This window comes from Podarcis cretensis, assembly GCF_951804945.1.
Source record: "Podarcis cretensis genome assembly, chromosome: 12".
NCBI classification, from domain to species: Eukaryota; Metazoa; Chordata; class Lepidosauria; order Squamata; family Lacertidae; genus Podarcis; species Podarcis cretensis.
Window position 1 is genome coordinate 38,624,761 of NC_137181.1, and position 15,646 is coordinate 38,640,406.

The following is a 15,646-nucleotide window of genomic DNA, read 5'->3' on the forward strand; positions in this document are numbered from 1 at the left end:
TGCTCAGTTCAAATACTAATTCAGCCATCCTATTCCATGCCTTCTTGCCCTGGAACCCGTCACTGCCATAGATCCATTCATCTCTATGGAATGCTACTGTTCTTTCCTTCCCTTAGAGATCCTGAGGTGTTTATTATTTATTATTTTGTAGCCCCACTTCCTCCATCCTTTCTGAAACTCTGCTTCCTTTCCTGCTCCCCCCACTCTTTCTTTTCTTCATACTTGCATTCATCATTCCTTCAAGCCCCTGGCTCCTGGGTTTTTTTTTTAGCCTTTTTCGTAGTTCACTGCTTCCAGAGCAGTTGCATCATTTGATGCAGATCGCTTCCCTGTGAGCAGTTCAAATATTTGTGAATGTTCCATGACATCAGAGCACTAAAGTAGAGGGTAGTTGCAGGACAGAATCCTTATTTATCAGATTCGCTGGAAGCCCACAAGCTGATATGGTTAGTGTTTCCCAGATCTGGAGAAGTTTGCTTGTGACGTGGTATTTTGATTGGCCTTAATGAAGCTATTACTGTACTATGGCTTTTATATATTCGCTCTGTGGCCTAATAGAGCCTACTGCAGGGTAGCTATGCCCATGGTCACTCATTCTAAATGTACCATGACTTAGCTCCAAGGCAGGACTGAAAAATGGAGTATGCCATTACAAATACTATTTGTAATGAGAGTACTCTCAAGTGATTATCTAATAACGGACAGTGAACAATTATATGGCAAATTTATCTTGCCGAAATGGCTTTTATTTAATTACTACATTTAGCTTTCAAATGGGTTGTATACTTGCATGCAGTTATAAATCCAGTGAAAGTATGTTTTAGAGAGCTACAGTTGTTGTTTTGAAAAAATGACTGCTTATTGCAAATCTGTACGAGAAATTCACATACACACACCCCTTATCTCTCTGAACTGCTAGCCTCCTTGGCTTCCTACTGTATGTTGGTTGGGACTGACGGAAGAGCCACAGGTCCCCAGAAGTTCAGATTCTGGGGGCATTGTGGGGTGTCTGATGTGCACATCAATGTCATGTCTTCTTCTTTGGCGATCACTCATAGCCGAGTAAGATTGTCTTCCATAAACACAGTTTTAACAATGAGTCTGTAAGTGACCTCCTGCCAACCTAGCAGTTCGAAAGTACATCAAAGTGCAAGTAGATAAATAGGTACCGCTCTGGTGGGAAGGTAAGCAGCTTAGTCATGCTGGCCACATGACCCGGAAGCTGTACGCTGGCTCCCTCGGCCAATAAAGCGAGATGAGCGCCGCAACCCCAGAGTCAGTCAAGACTGGACCTAATGATCAGGGGTCCCTTTACCTTTTTACCTGTAAGTGACTGGAGGCCAATTCTGGATCCACACGTCCTTCCACAGTGGGGTCATTGGTTTCCGGGCGGAAGTTGATCACGGTGTGGAATTGCCAAGTGTGCCTTCCTCTTGGCTCATTTCTCCCTTGCGTCCTGAGTTCGAGTGTCTTCAAAGCCCACGACACCTTTGGTAAAGGCTGTTCTCCAATTGGAGCTCTCGCAGGCAAGTGTTTCCCAATTGTTGTTGCTTATAAGTACAAAAGCATAATTACGTAATGTCTCACATTTCAGACTTGCCAGCTACCACTTGAAGTGGTGAGAGCATATTGTAGGGCCATTAGATATCTGTAATATGACTTTCACTAAAACACACACCATATTACCTTTTTAAGCAATGTAGAACGAATGGATGCAGCATACAGCTGGCAGAACACAGCTTTCTCCAGGGTCACATGGCAGACTGTGGCAGCTGCCTCAGGCGGCAGAATTCAAGGGGTGCCTCTGCAGACACACGGCCACCAAAACGAAGAGAAGTGGTTGTTTTGGCTTCTGACGAGAGCCCCATGAAATTGCACAGAAGCCTCATGCGCAGTCTTGCAGGGCTCTCATAATCTCTCTCCAGAACCCAGAAACAGGCCGTGCAACCTCAAAAAGTGAGGCTGTGGCAGAGGCGACAAAAGGGAGCAGCGGCAGCACCTTCCCATTTCTCCTCAGGTGGCAAAACAGGATGGGCCGCCCCGGGCCTTCACTAACCTGTAATCTCAGGTAATGATGCTTCTTACAAAAATGGGGGTCTTACAAGCAAGTCCTTAGTCTGCGAAAAACTGAAAGAGTTTGCTGTTAATCACCTAGGAAAATCACCTAATAAACATCTTCCTTTGGATACAAACAGATGTATGTGGTTGGTGCATGTAGATCAAAGGAAAGCTTGGACAAAATTTCACATTAATTTCATACGCATTTGTTTCAGTGCAACAAATTTTCATAGAGCAGATTTACAGTGGTACCTCGGGTTACATATGCTTCAGGTTACATACTCCGCTAACCCAGAAATAGTGCTTCAGGTTAAGAACTTTGCTTCAGGATAAGAACAGAAATCATGCTCCGGTGGCGCAGCAGCAGCAGGAGGCCCCATTAGCTAAAGTTAAGAACAGTTTCAGGTTAAGTACGGACCTCCAGAATGAATTAAGTACTTAACCCGAGGTACCACTGTATCCATTTGCCGGAAAGGAAGCGAACACTCCTATATATTTGTGTTTTTCAAAGTGCTCTGCATAAAACAGGGTTTGAAAAAAAAGTGGAGGGTGGTTTCTGAGGGGACATATGTCTTTTGTTTTAAGCTAGAGGTAGCCATGCTGTTGTATTTTTTCAATCTTCTTTGAAACTGTGGCACAAAAAAACCATTTTAAAAAAACCACAACCTGATTCTGAGAAAAGAGAGTTAGTGAGAGGGATTCTCACAAGACACATTTTAAAAAAAACATCATAGGCCTGTGGATCATGTGATATCCTATGTCTGTTTGTAATAGGAGGTTATTCATTGTAGAGCATTGCAAATTTAAATTCAGCGATTAGTTTAGCCTTTGATTTAGCAGGTAACCTTAAAATTCACTCACCTTGTGCTAGTTTGCTTGCCTGCCAGGGGGGATGGCAGAGAGGATCATGGGACTATGTGTTTTTCGTTCCAGAGAATGCCACAACGAGCTTTTCATTCTGGCAGCTCTGCCTGAAGTTGCTTATACAATACTTTTAGAGGTCAGCGGTTGGTGGCTCAGAACATAACTGCTATTTATGTCTGGTTCTATGATTTCTGGGAAATGTCTCTGAGAAACTATCGCCCTCCTCATTTGGTCATAATCCCAAAGGGACTGGATGTTATATGCTCTCAACATGAACACCAGCATTAACTTTGGTATGCATGGTTTGAAAGGAGTACATAGCAAGACTGCTGATTTGTGGCTCATCTTGAAGGAAGCTTCATCACACAGTATCCAAAGTGATACGTTGCTTTTTGAGCATAAGAAGCTGCCCCATACCCAGTCAGACTTCCCAGACTTGGGTCTCCAGCTCTTTTTGGACTACAACTCCCATCATCCCTGACCACTGGTCCTGATAACTAGAGATGATGGGATTTGTAGTCCAAAAACAGCTGGAGTCCCAAGTTTGGGAAATTGCTCACAGGTCTTGATTTGACTCTGAGCTACCAGTTCATGATCCCTAAGAAAGAGTGAGAAAGTGAAAAAGAAAAAGAGAGTAAGTGAATCTCGGCTGAAGAAATGTACATTTTAAATTGAACTGGAATTGAAGCAGCCTGCTACTTTCAAGGCACGTGTAACGGTCAGATAGCAAAAACCTCTGGGGGTATTATACTGCTTGGGAAAGAGGAATGAGAATTAGCTTTTGATCTATAAAATAGTTGGGGGACGGGGGTTGGCAAATTGCTCTGGTGCCTTTTAGTCTCGGGGGGTGTATTACGAAACTTGGTTTGATCACACAGGCCTTGAAACAATTAGGATGACACATTTAACTACATTCCAGATTTTTATTACTAATGAAATCGTAACATGTTTTAGAATGAGGTTTTAGACAGCACCTAAGTGTCTCTGCAATGTAAATTTTATTTTGTTTCCATAAAAATCTTGGAATCCCCCCCACCCTTGTATCCTAATAGATGAGATGTGGGTTTCCAAGCTGGGTTGGGGAGGTGATGGTTTTCCATCAGTACTGAGTCATGTTTGGGATCCAAGGATTCGGATGACAATCACAATATTTCTGCCTCTGCTCACTTCTGGCTAAGGTCGCTGCTTCTTATCTTTCTAATAAGCCTGTAGTTTGTGGGTGTTTGCCAGAAATGACCGTGATGATTTCTTACATTGCACTTTTACGCAGTTAATGGCTGCATTCCAATGCACAATCTACCTGGAATTAAGTCCCACTGAGCTCAATTGACTTGTTTCCAAGTAGACATGCACTGGATTGTGCAACAAACAGCCATGTGAAAACAGCAGTTCTCACATAATTAATAGGATGTACAAATGCACCCTTTTTGTCATGCTCCAGGAACCATTTCCTCCTTGCTAAATTGGGTTCCTTTCCAGAGTTGCCCTTGTAAGAAGTGGCATGACTTACTTGACCATGCATTCTTTTTTCTCATTATTTCCCAAACTAGTTAGAAGCCTTTTGTTTATCCCTGTTCTCTTCATGTGGAACAATATTGCCCGGAGAATGTGAATTAATCTGTGTGGATCTTCAGATGTAATGTAGTTTAATTTAAGGTTACCAGATTTTTTTCAATGAATCCGGGGACACTTTTCAACTTCCGTAGGAATGATAGGATGTTGTCAGGGGACTGATTTGTAAATCCGGGGACTGTCCCCAGGAAACAGGGACACCTGGTAACCTTAGTTTAATTAACACAGAGAGAAAACTACCTGGATGAAAAGTGGGATTGGTTTGCATTGTCTTCAGACTATCTAGACAAGTGACTTGTAAGTAAAGACCTTTTCACTTGAATTTGAATGCCTGCTATCAGATAAAAAGCTGTGACAGCAAGCTATGAAGGTATCTACCACATTCCTACCCTATAACCACCCTGACAGTGAATACAAAAAATGGATTTAAAATAAACAAATTAACATCAATTGATCCTATGTATGAAATATTCACCTGCTGATCCCGAATTTATCACAAATTACAGAGTTCAACAGAGAGAACCCACATATTATGTTGGGAGAATTTGTAACTAAACAATTTTAATTTACTAAGCTTGTGGTCTTATTCTATGCTAGGGGAAGAGGCAACTATTTTGGAACACATTTGAAAGGGCATATTTTAAAGGTCTAACAGCTTTATTTCCATGTTTTATGCTGCTGCATATTTTGTGGTTTTAAATCTCTGCTGGGGTTCTCTCACCAAAAAGTGTTGGCCTCATACTTGGATCCTGGGAGTTCTCCCGAGGAAATTCTCCTTTTATATCTATTTTTCTGTGGACCAACACAAAGGAAAAACAAAATGAGGGGAAAGACAGTCAACTGATATTAGGGAAAGACAGAATGACAAAGCAGGATTACTCCTCCGCAGTGTCTATTACCCACTGTTTAGAGCAGGGGTCAGCAAACTTTTCCAGCAGGGGGCCGGTCCACTGTCCCTCAGACCTTGTGGGGTGCCGGACTATATTTTTTTTGGGGGGGGATGAACGAATTCCTTTGCTGAACAAATAACCCAGAGATACATTTTAAATAAAAGCACACATTCTACTCATGTAAAAATACCAGGCAGGCCCCACAAATAACCCAGAGATGCATTTTAAATAAAAGGACACATCTACTCATGTAAAAACACGCTGATTCCTGGACCGTCCATGGGCTGGATTTAGAAGGCGATTGGGCCAGATCCGGCCCCTGGCCTTAGTTTGCCTACCCATGGTTTAGACCAAAATATTTTGGGTAGGTACTCACAAAATTAGCAGTCTTACTTATACAGAAAACTGGTTTCAAAGGCACTACTCTGTGATTCAACATTACTTACAAGAACAATATTCTTATCTGTTCTTTTCTTTGGCGAAACTATGACTGCTTAAAGTGCCGTGATACCCCATTTATGTGTGTTCAGTCATAGATTTGGTCCTTGTTGCCAATGGTTTGTTGCTGCTGCAACAAAGGTCTTTCATATGGAATCTGCGCACCATTCAGGGTGCTAACTCATAATTCTCTCCGTTGGTCCCACTCACTTGATCATGTTATTCACACACCCCCTGCAGTGAGGGATTGCAACATTCCTGAGAAGCTCCTACGCTGCTGGGCATGCATGTGAAGGTCACTGTACTCATCTGCCAAAAAGAATAGCTGTATTAGTCTGTAACAGGGGGGAAAATAAAGCCCAGCCAACACAAATCAGTGCTCTAGGGGTGCTCCGATGTACATACCAAGCTCCCACTTGTGAACTTTCTGATTCATTCCAATGAAAGAGGCAGCTCCAAACACACAAATAACCTAGCATAGGAAGTTACATACCCAATTAAAATGAATGATGACCAGCTTATATCGACAGGCACTCTGTTTTTGATGCTCTCTTGCAGATAAGGATATGTGGTATCAGAGCAACAGTATGGTCTTGCCCTTTAATAAGTGGCTGGTTTATTATGAAAAGAGGGGTGTGTGTGTGTGTGTGTGTGTGTGTGTGTGTGTGTGTGTGTGTTTTAAGCAACAATGGTTTACAAAGACATGTTCCTTCAGTTTCAGCAGTCAGGGAAGTAGGAAAAAAAGGAGAGGCAAGGGCAACTATATTTTTCACTCTATAAGACGCACCAGACCATAAGACGCACCTAGTTTTTGGAGGAGGAAAACAAGAAAAAAAATATTCTGATTCCCAGAAGCCAGAATAGCAAGAGGGATCGCTGCGCAGTGAAAGCAGCAATCTCTCTTGCTGTTCTGGCTTCTGGGATAGCTGCGCAGCCTGCATTCGCTCCATAAGACATAAGACGCACACACATTTCCCCTTACTTTTTAGGAGGGAAAAAGTGAGTCTTATAGAGCCAAAAAAACGGTACTTCCTTTTATTTAGATTCCTCTTTAATAACAATTATTTGAACTTCAGCTGGAAATTTGCTGTCAAGTATGTCTAGTTGATGGATGTTGTAGATATGCTCTAAATATAGGTGCATTCTATCTTTGGCATCCGTTTTTTAAAAACACTTCAGACATTTGTTTCAATCTCAAAAACGGCCTCAGCTGTCACATAAGAGGCATGTTAAACTTAGCAGCAAATATACTTCGTATTAGCAGGCCTATGGTTGGATCCACAACCCAGCTGAGCTGAGGTTCTTGGATTAAACTGGAATTCTAAACATGCTGACTTCAAAATAAGTTCCACTGAAATCAGTGGAGATGCATCTCATGTCAATTGGTCCACCTGAGCAAAGCAGATTCCTGTGCAGAAATAGACATCCATACACATAGCTGATGTGGATGTGGGGGCACATCTGCAATGGAATGTTGATCTGCACCCCGTTGAACTTGCCAGGATACTTCTTTTGATGTGGCTTTGGCTACCCATTCACTGGCCTCGGTCCAGTATACCTGAAGGAGCATCTCCACCCCCATCGTTCAGCCTGGACACTGAGGTCCAGCTCCGAGGGCCTTCTGGCGGTTCCACCACTGCGAGAGGCCAAGTTACAGGGAACCAGGCAGAGGGCCTTGTCGGTAGTGGCACCCGCCCTATGGAACGCCCACCCATCAGATGTCAAGGAAATAAACAACTATCTGACTTTTAGAAGACATCTGAAGGCAGCCCTGTTTAGGGAAGTTTTAAATATTTGATGTTTGATGTGTTTTTAGTATTCTGCTGAGAGCCGCCCAGAGTGGCTGGGGAAACCCAGCCAGATGGGCGGGGTACAAATAATATATTATGATTATGATTATGATTATCATCATATGGGAACACCAGTTCTTATGCAAAATTAAAGCTAGATCCAGACAAATAGGTTCGCCGTTGTGGTGCCAGCTATTTAGTTTTAGCTGGATTGTGGAAAATTCAGATTGAAATCATATTGAGAGTTTCAAGTTATTATCGCAATAAAAGAAACAGTTAATTTCTCTTAAGTTTTTATTAATGAAGCCTGGTTTTCTAAAGTTACTAAGACCCTGTATACATGAACGTACAACACATATGTAGCAAGAATTCCACTGTTCCTTCATGCAATTTAGCCCATTAAAGGAACACATTTATTATATGCCTATCTATAGACACCCTTTGTGGGAACCCTGACAAATAACACAATATGATTGACACAGGAACCTAGGTGAATGAATGGAATTTCAGGTATAATATGTGTAGCAAATGGCAGCCTACCCTCTGTTATGAGAGTCACACGGCTGAATTCTCCCTCCTTTATTGGCTACATGTTTTAACAATGCTACAAAAGAGGTTGCAGTTTTCTCTCATTTCTGGAAATTTGTCCCTAAGATGACACTGTTAATAAGTATTCTAAAAAGATGTCCGGGATTGTTGGCATAATCTGTTGTTCCGAACACCGTATCTGATGTATTATATAATGATGTTCCTTATGTAATAGGATTTTCATCAATAATACAAATGCTATGGAATTACTATAAAATTGACCTCTTGTGGCTTGGGTTCACTGCCACTAAAAATAATACCAATTACATAGCAAGATGTATCTATGCCAGGAATTCAAAGAGGTGCTTAGACTCTTTGCCAGTATGGTGTAGTGGTTAAGAGCGGTAGACTCGTAATCTGGGGAACCGGGTTCGCGTCTCCGCTCCTCCACATGCAGCTGCTGGGTGACCTTGGGCCAGTCACACTTCTCTGAAGTCTCTCAGCCCCACTCACCTCACAGAGTGTTTGTTGTGGGGGAGGAAGGGAAAGGAGAATGTTAGCGCTTTGAGACTCCTTAAAGGGAGTGAAAGGCAGGATATCAAATCCAAACTCCTCTTCTTCTTCTTTAAAAAAATGTTTGTAATATAAGACAGTATAATGTCATATCATTCTGAATGAAGGGCTTCTAGAAAATATATACAGTGACTGAAAATGATATAAGTATTTCAAACAAAAGGGGTTTTTCTTTACGTCCACGTCATCCATTTAACTCGGCTCCTCTAGAGTATACAACATACAGATGTACGTAATATGGTTATCCTCTTAGATGTAAGCAACAGAACCATCTATCTCTTATTCAGTGCTAGCTTGATGTTGTGAGACAGTTGGGGAGGTTGGGTTTTCAGCCATCAAACAGCACAATCTGTTCTAAAACACTTACCGTCTGGTTAAAGGCTGATCCACAAGTGCAGGAAGAGAAGATTGTTTAGGGCTTGCTGTTCTGATTGCTGAGCTGCCAAAGGAGTTGATACACTAATGGCATGATGATGATTCACAGGATAGCACCAAAACATCAGGCCCTGGGGAGACACATATCTGTGTGTTGTGTTTGAAACTCCCTGTTTAATAGCAGCAGTCAGCTGTCTTTATCAGCTGGGGAATATGATTTATTTTGCAACAGGGCTCAGAAAGTATTTAAAGGGGAGAGAAGAGAGAGCTGGGAAAGAACACTGCGATCTACCTGAAAGAATAAATAGATTCAGGTATGCATGCATGTCTGAAAAGCCAGTCTTGACAATTTACTGAACTTGCAGAATGTTACAAGTAAATAACACTCGATAGAAAATTGCACCACCAGATCTGATTGTGGTTGTCCATGTGTCTCTGACCATGATCATTCACTATATTATATGTTTGTTCTTTGCTTTTATGTTTGTAAATTAAAGCAAGGGTTTCTCTCAAAAGGTTTTGAGCAGGCTTCCTCAACCTCAGCCTTCCAGTGGTCAGGGATGATGGGAATTGTAGTCTCAAAACATCTGGAGGGCCGAGGTTGAGGAAGCCTGGATTTGAGGATTAGGGATAAGCAGTAGAGTAACTGTAAAGTGACCCAAAGGCTGCAATGTTATACAGTGTCTAATAAATAATACTAATAAATAAATAAATAACGGCAATGGACATTAAAAAAATTAACAGTATTGTGACCTCCATTCCTAAATGTCTGGTGCAATGTTTGGACCTATTTCCAAAAAGAAGCAAGGAGAAAAGACAAGTAAGCTTTTTAAAGGAGTGCATTCCAAAGTTTTGGAACCACTACGGAGAAGGCCCTGATCCTAAGAGGTGAGGATCTTCTCACCTTCTAGAGTAGAATCTGATGGTGGGCAGCACAGACAGCTCTTAAAAACCTGGGGGGAAATCATATGGGAGAAGGTGCTCCTTGAGATATTTGGGGCCTACCAAGGTCACCAAATTTCAGGTGGTTGGAAAAGCCAAAATGGACAAAACAACAGGAGCAGGGAAGCCCTCTGCAATAGGCGAGACCTCTGGAAAGAGTGGTCTGCCCCTCCCCCAGCATCCATCTGGGCAAGGAGGAAGGGGCCAGGGCCGCAGAGATCCCTGCCAAAAGCGGGGCTTGCTGTAGGCACTGAATTTAAATTTGGTGCCAATTGAAAGCTCCACTTTTGGCAGGGAGAAGTTCTACCTGGGACTCCAGAGTGGAGCCGCTCCCAGTGGGCCTGGCATTGGATGCCAATTTTAGAAGGCAGCAGATGCAAAAAGCCCGTTTGCAGATGAACAATTGGAATTGTTTTCTCCATTGTTGCTTTCAAGCTGTGACTCTACCACCCCCACACCTGATATCATATGATTACTTTCACTTGCTTTCCACCGTAGAAGCTCTTTTATACCAAGGGGGGGAGGGATTCTCTGTAGACCCATTCGAGAGCAGCCACATTACTCAATGCCAGTGGGGCTTATTCTGAGCAGAGCTGCATAGGATTGGTAACTAATGTGAGGAAACCATGGAGAAAACGGAAATCTTGATTCAGATTAGTTAATGTGGAACGGCTTGAGGCCCCAAATAGATTATCCCAACCGAAATGTGGCCCTCATAAAAAAAAAGCTATACAGTGGTGCCCTGCAAGACGAACGCCTCGTAAGACGGAAAACCCGCTAGACGAAAGGGTTTTCCGTTTTGGAGGCGCTTCGCAAAACGAATTTCCCTATGGGCTTGCTTTGCAAGACGAAAATGTCTTGCGAATTCCTGCGGGTTTTTTTCCCTTCCCCCCCCCCTTTTCCTAAGCCGCTAAGCCGCTTATCAGCTGATCCGCTGATAAGCCGCTTAACAGCTGATCGCTAAAAGCCGCTAAACCGCTAATAGCGCTAATCCGCTAAGCTGTCAATGGACTTGCTTTGCAAGACAAAAAAAACGCTATACAAAGAGCCTCACAGAACGGATTAATTTCGTCTTGCGAGGCACCACTGTATTAACTGACAGTGACCTCATTTTTCATGTGCCAATCATTTTGTAGCCAAAATGGTATCATGAGAGGGAAGAATCAGGTTTGGGAGCACAAAGGTTTGCAGTACAGTGGTATCTTAATTCGTTCCAGAGGTCCGTTCTTAACCTGAAACTGTTCTTAACCTGAAGCACCACTTTAGCTAATGGGGGCCTCCTGCTGCCGCTGCGCCACAATTTCTGTTCTCATCCTGAAGCAAAGTTCTTAACCTGAGGTACTATTTCTGGGTTAGCAGAGTCTGTAACCTGAAGCGTATGTAACCCGAGGTACCACTGTACAGTCGTACCTTGGATCCCGAACGCCGTGGTGCTCAGACATTTTTCCTCCCGAATGCCGCAAACTCGGAAGTGTGTGTTCCGGTTTGCGAACGTTCTTTGGAACCTGAACGTTTCACGGCTTTTGGTTGGTTGCAGGAGCTTCCTGCAGCCAATCAGAAGTCACGCTTTGGTTTCCAAACATTTTGGACTTCCGGAATGGATTCCGTTCGACTTCCAAGGTATGACTGTAGTACAGTTTTTTAAGGAAGAACGCCAAAATTAGCCCAGTGAGGGCTAAGCATGCCCAATGGCCAATCTCTTTTGGGGTGGGCAGAATGGAATGGAATGATGCATCCTGGGAAACTGTACTCCACACATTTTGTTGCATATGGGTCCCCATTGCGTATAGCATGACTGCTGTAACAACCATATGAAGGAGAAAAACAGGAAAACTGCTGTCTTACTTGTACTGTATTGAACTAGGTGAGTCCTTAATGCATCAGTGAATCTGTTACTCTTGGTATTTTCTAGGTAAATCAAATTATAGACTGGATCCGTAGCTAGCCCCTTACACCGAAGTAATCCGCAGGCATACTGAAATAATTTAATTACTTCACTTATTCTAAAGCCAGCGTGCACTAAAAAAAAAACCCCACGTTATTAATTTAATGCATTGCAAAGAGCCGCTGCTAATCCTTGAAGTGCTACCAGATTTTCACTTATACAGGATATGAAAAAGAGGAGATTTTTTAGCCCTGCAAGATTAAACAATCACTAGGGTTTAAAGGCTTAATCTGCCGGTGTTTGTATTGGAATAGCACACAAGTCCCCAGCTCTGAGTGCAATTGGAGGCAGGAGTCGTTTATGAAAGGAGGGAGGGGGATGTTCCCAAGTAGAAGCGATCTCTCCTTTGAAATGTGTTGTAGTGTGAATCTGTGAAGCTTCCCGGGCTGCCTGTACTTCTCTCTACTGCTGCTGCCGGAGGCGAGAAGGAGGAGGGGAGTCGCTTCACTGCATGAATCCAGGCTATTGTTTCAGGCACACGTCTGCTTTAAAGAGAAGTATTACAAAGCAGACCCGTTACTCATTCAGATGCAGAAGCTCCTTCCATCACACAAGACAGCCCATTCAAGTCACATGCCAGAGGTCTCGGCAGAATGGGCTGCTGCAGCTGCTTCGAATCTGCTGTCCAACATTAGAAGCAGTTGGACAAACCTGACAGCAGTCAGCCTCCCGGCCTCTGAGGAAGGAGGAGGAGGAGAAGGAGAAGAAGACAGGGAGAATCTCTGGGATCCCAGCTGCACCATGTTTGCAGAGGAGTTGTGGCTTGAAAATGAGAAAGCCTGCGCCGCCGTGGTTCACAAATCTAAACGAGGAAGGAACCGCCAGGAGCTGCTGGCAGTGGCTTTGGGGGTGAAAATGGGAGTCAAGGGAGCGCTCTTGTGGCAACCTCTCAAACTCTTTGCCTATTCACAGATCACCTCTTTGGTCCGAAGAGCGGCGTTAACGCAAAACGACAACCATTTCAACTATGAAAAAGCACACAATTTTAAGGTAAGAACATCTTGTGTATGTTTTTTTACTCGTGTTTTTGCTTATATTGCCACTACGCTCTGTGTGTGTGTCTTTTTATCTATATTTCTCTCTTAGAAAGGTAATATTGATTGGTTTTAAGCAGTACTAAAGAACCGTTAAGAGAATAAAACTTGTGATACAACCAAGGGGCTTCCTGGGAAGGAAGGAAGGAAGGAAGGAAGGAAGGAAGGAAGGAAGGAAGGAAGACAGACAGGCTGAATACTCAAAACGAGCTCACTGGACCTTGCTGGAATAAAAATGTGGGTTGTTTTCCTAACAAAACTAACTTAAATCTCATTGAAAGCAATGGGGGTGGCAAACCAAAGTGTATGTACATGTAACTCAGGCTGCAATCCTATACGCATTTTCCTGAGAACTCAGTGGGTCTTTTCTGACATGTATCGGAACCACACCATTAAGTCTTATAAGAAAAGAGCTGGATCTGTTGCAAGTAAACATGGGTAGAACGAGACTCAGGACAGCAGTCCTTATGCATTTAAACCAGCTCACTGGATTCACAATTCCTCTGTGGCAGTTCTCATCAAGCTCTCTCTGAAATGGATAAAAATGTGTTTGCCCTATCTGAAATTTTAGATTTCGTTCTTAACGTTAATCATCCATGTCAACCTCAAAGTCAACTACAGCAGCCCCAGCACCTAACCAGAGTGGTATGATGGCATTGTCTAATCTCTTTTGTTGGGTCAATGTGCCAAGGAAGCATTCTTGGAGTGAAACATCAACAGCTGAAGTTCTACAGTATAGGTTTATATCTAGAGAGACTTTCCATCCCTCAGACAGTGTTTGAGAGGGTATACGTACATAGAAGAGGTGACTCATCTTTAGAAACTTGGCTTCCCGGCATCTTGTTCAATGTCCTTTTTTTTGTGGGAAGAGCTGCATTTGTTCCAGGCTGAGACACACTCCCGCTATCACAGTTCAAAATCTCCAAACTCCTGTTTGATGTTTACTGGGAATGGAGAACAATGCTTTTTATTCATAAGGCCTTGGGCACATGTTCTCTTTTCCTCTGGTGCTTGCTTTGCTAGGAAGTTTAGGTTGTCTTTAACTACTATCTATAAACAAGCCCATCTCTAGCAGTTGCCAGGGGGAATTCACAAAAGAGAATCAAGGATCTATTCCCAGGTGGGGGAGGGTTGAAACTACAGTCTTCCTTGAGGGACAGATGGCAGCTCTTGCAGAGTAAACTAGAGCACAGACATCTGATGAGTGCATATGTCATACATGCTGGAAATAGTACTTTTCAAACGTATTAACTAGTCTGTCACCTCCCAATGCAAAAAAAGGGAAAAGGAAAATTATTGTATGTATGCTTTGTACACTTACACTGTTTTTATACTCCTATAATGTGGGTTTCTCTTTTCATGCACTATATAAAAACACTTAGAAATAAGATCTAGGTTATCTTAGAAATATCCCCCAAATATATTTCTGGATCATTCCAAAGGGGGAAAGGGGACTCTTCTTTGTTGTTTAAAGCATCTTTAATGCCCGCAGATTCCCCATAATCATCATTTTAGATGAAAAATGGTTTCACTTTAGCCAGAAAAATATTTTCTCATGACTTGGGGCATATTTTCCACGTTGACCTATACATTCTTTCTTTCCTCTTCAAAATTCCCCTTGTTTGGTCTTTGATTTAAAACTGGATGTGTGCCCAGAACCTTTTATTTGCTCACTCTAGCTGTTCTTCATGCCCTCTTGCTTCCTGTTTGAAAAGGGCTATAATTTAACTGGTAAATCATATGATTCTCTTTTCAAAACTTTAAATGCATGACTTGAAACTGGGGTGTTTTTTTTTAAAGTGTGGGTTTTAAGAAGTACTTTGAAAATGTCAGCCGGCCAACAAAAAAGGTATAATGCTTTAGTAAAATACCTTATTTGTTATTTATTTATTTATCACCATGATTTATCACCAACCTTTTAAGAGGAGTGCATGCAGGACAGTTCACAGTTAATAAAACAACATAATCACAAGTATAACTAAACAGCAATTTAAAAAGAAATCAGTAGCAGATTAAAATTAAAATGAGAGTGAATGTTTAATTAAAGGTATGCCAAAATCAAAGTGTCAGTGGACAGTGATGGATTGTGGCTTCCCAGGAAGATTCTTCCACAGTCTGGGCACTCCAAGAGAGAAGGCCTTCTGTCACCAGCCCTCCCATTGCACCATGGATAACAAAGGCGACACAGGCAAGAACTTCAGTAGTGGACTAAGAGTTCTTGAGCATATTCATATGGAAGGAGACAATTCTGTAGATACCCAGCTGCCCAGGACATTGAGGGCTTTAAAGCTCAATGCCAACACTTCCAAGTCAAGCCTCGAAACAAATTGGTAATGTGTTCACTTAGTAAAGGATTGGAGTAATATGCCCTTGTCTTCTGGCTCCAGCCAAACCCCTGGTGGCTGCATTTTGGGCCATTTAGAGATTCCAACGTGTCTTCGTTGCACCATACATATACATCATACACTCCACAGTCTGATATAATGATTTTTGTGCGCGCACACACACACATCCTGAGCCTGTGTCCCTAGTAGGGATCAGTTTTGTCACCTCTGACATTGCAGTAGTTTAAGGTGCTCATGACTGACACCAGGCCTGACCTCTAGATAAGGACAAGGCTGCCATTTTAACACCACG

General features: G+C 42.6%; 1 protein-coding gene across 2 annotated transcripts in view; it reads left to right on the top strand.

Moving 5' to 3' along the window:
* CHN2 (chimerin 2) overlaps positions 1-15,646 on the top strand; it is a 139,657-nt gene that overhangs the window by 101,167 nt on the left and 22,844 nt on the right. For both annotated transcript variants that reach the window (XM_079948053.1, XM_079948054.1), the window contains one exon: positions 12,888-12,965. In XM_079948053.1, coding sequence (XP_079804179.1) covers positions 12,888-12,965 — 78 coding nt within the window. The remainder of the gene's footprint in view (positions 1-12,887; positions 12,966-15,646) is intronic.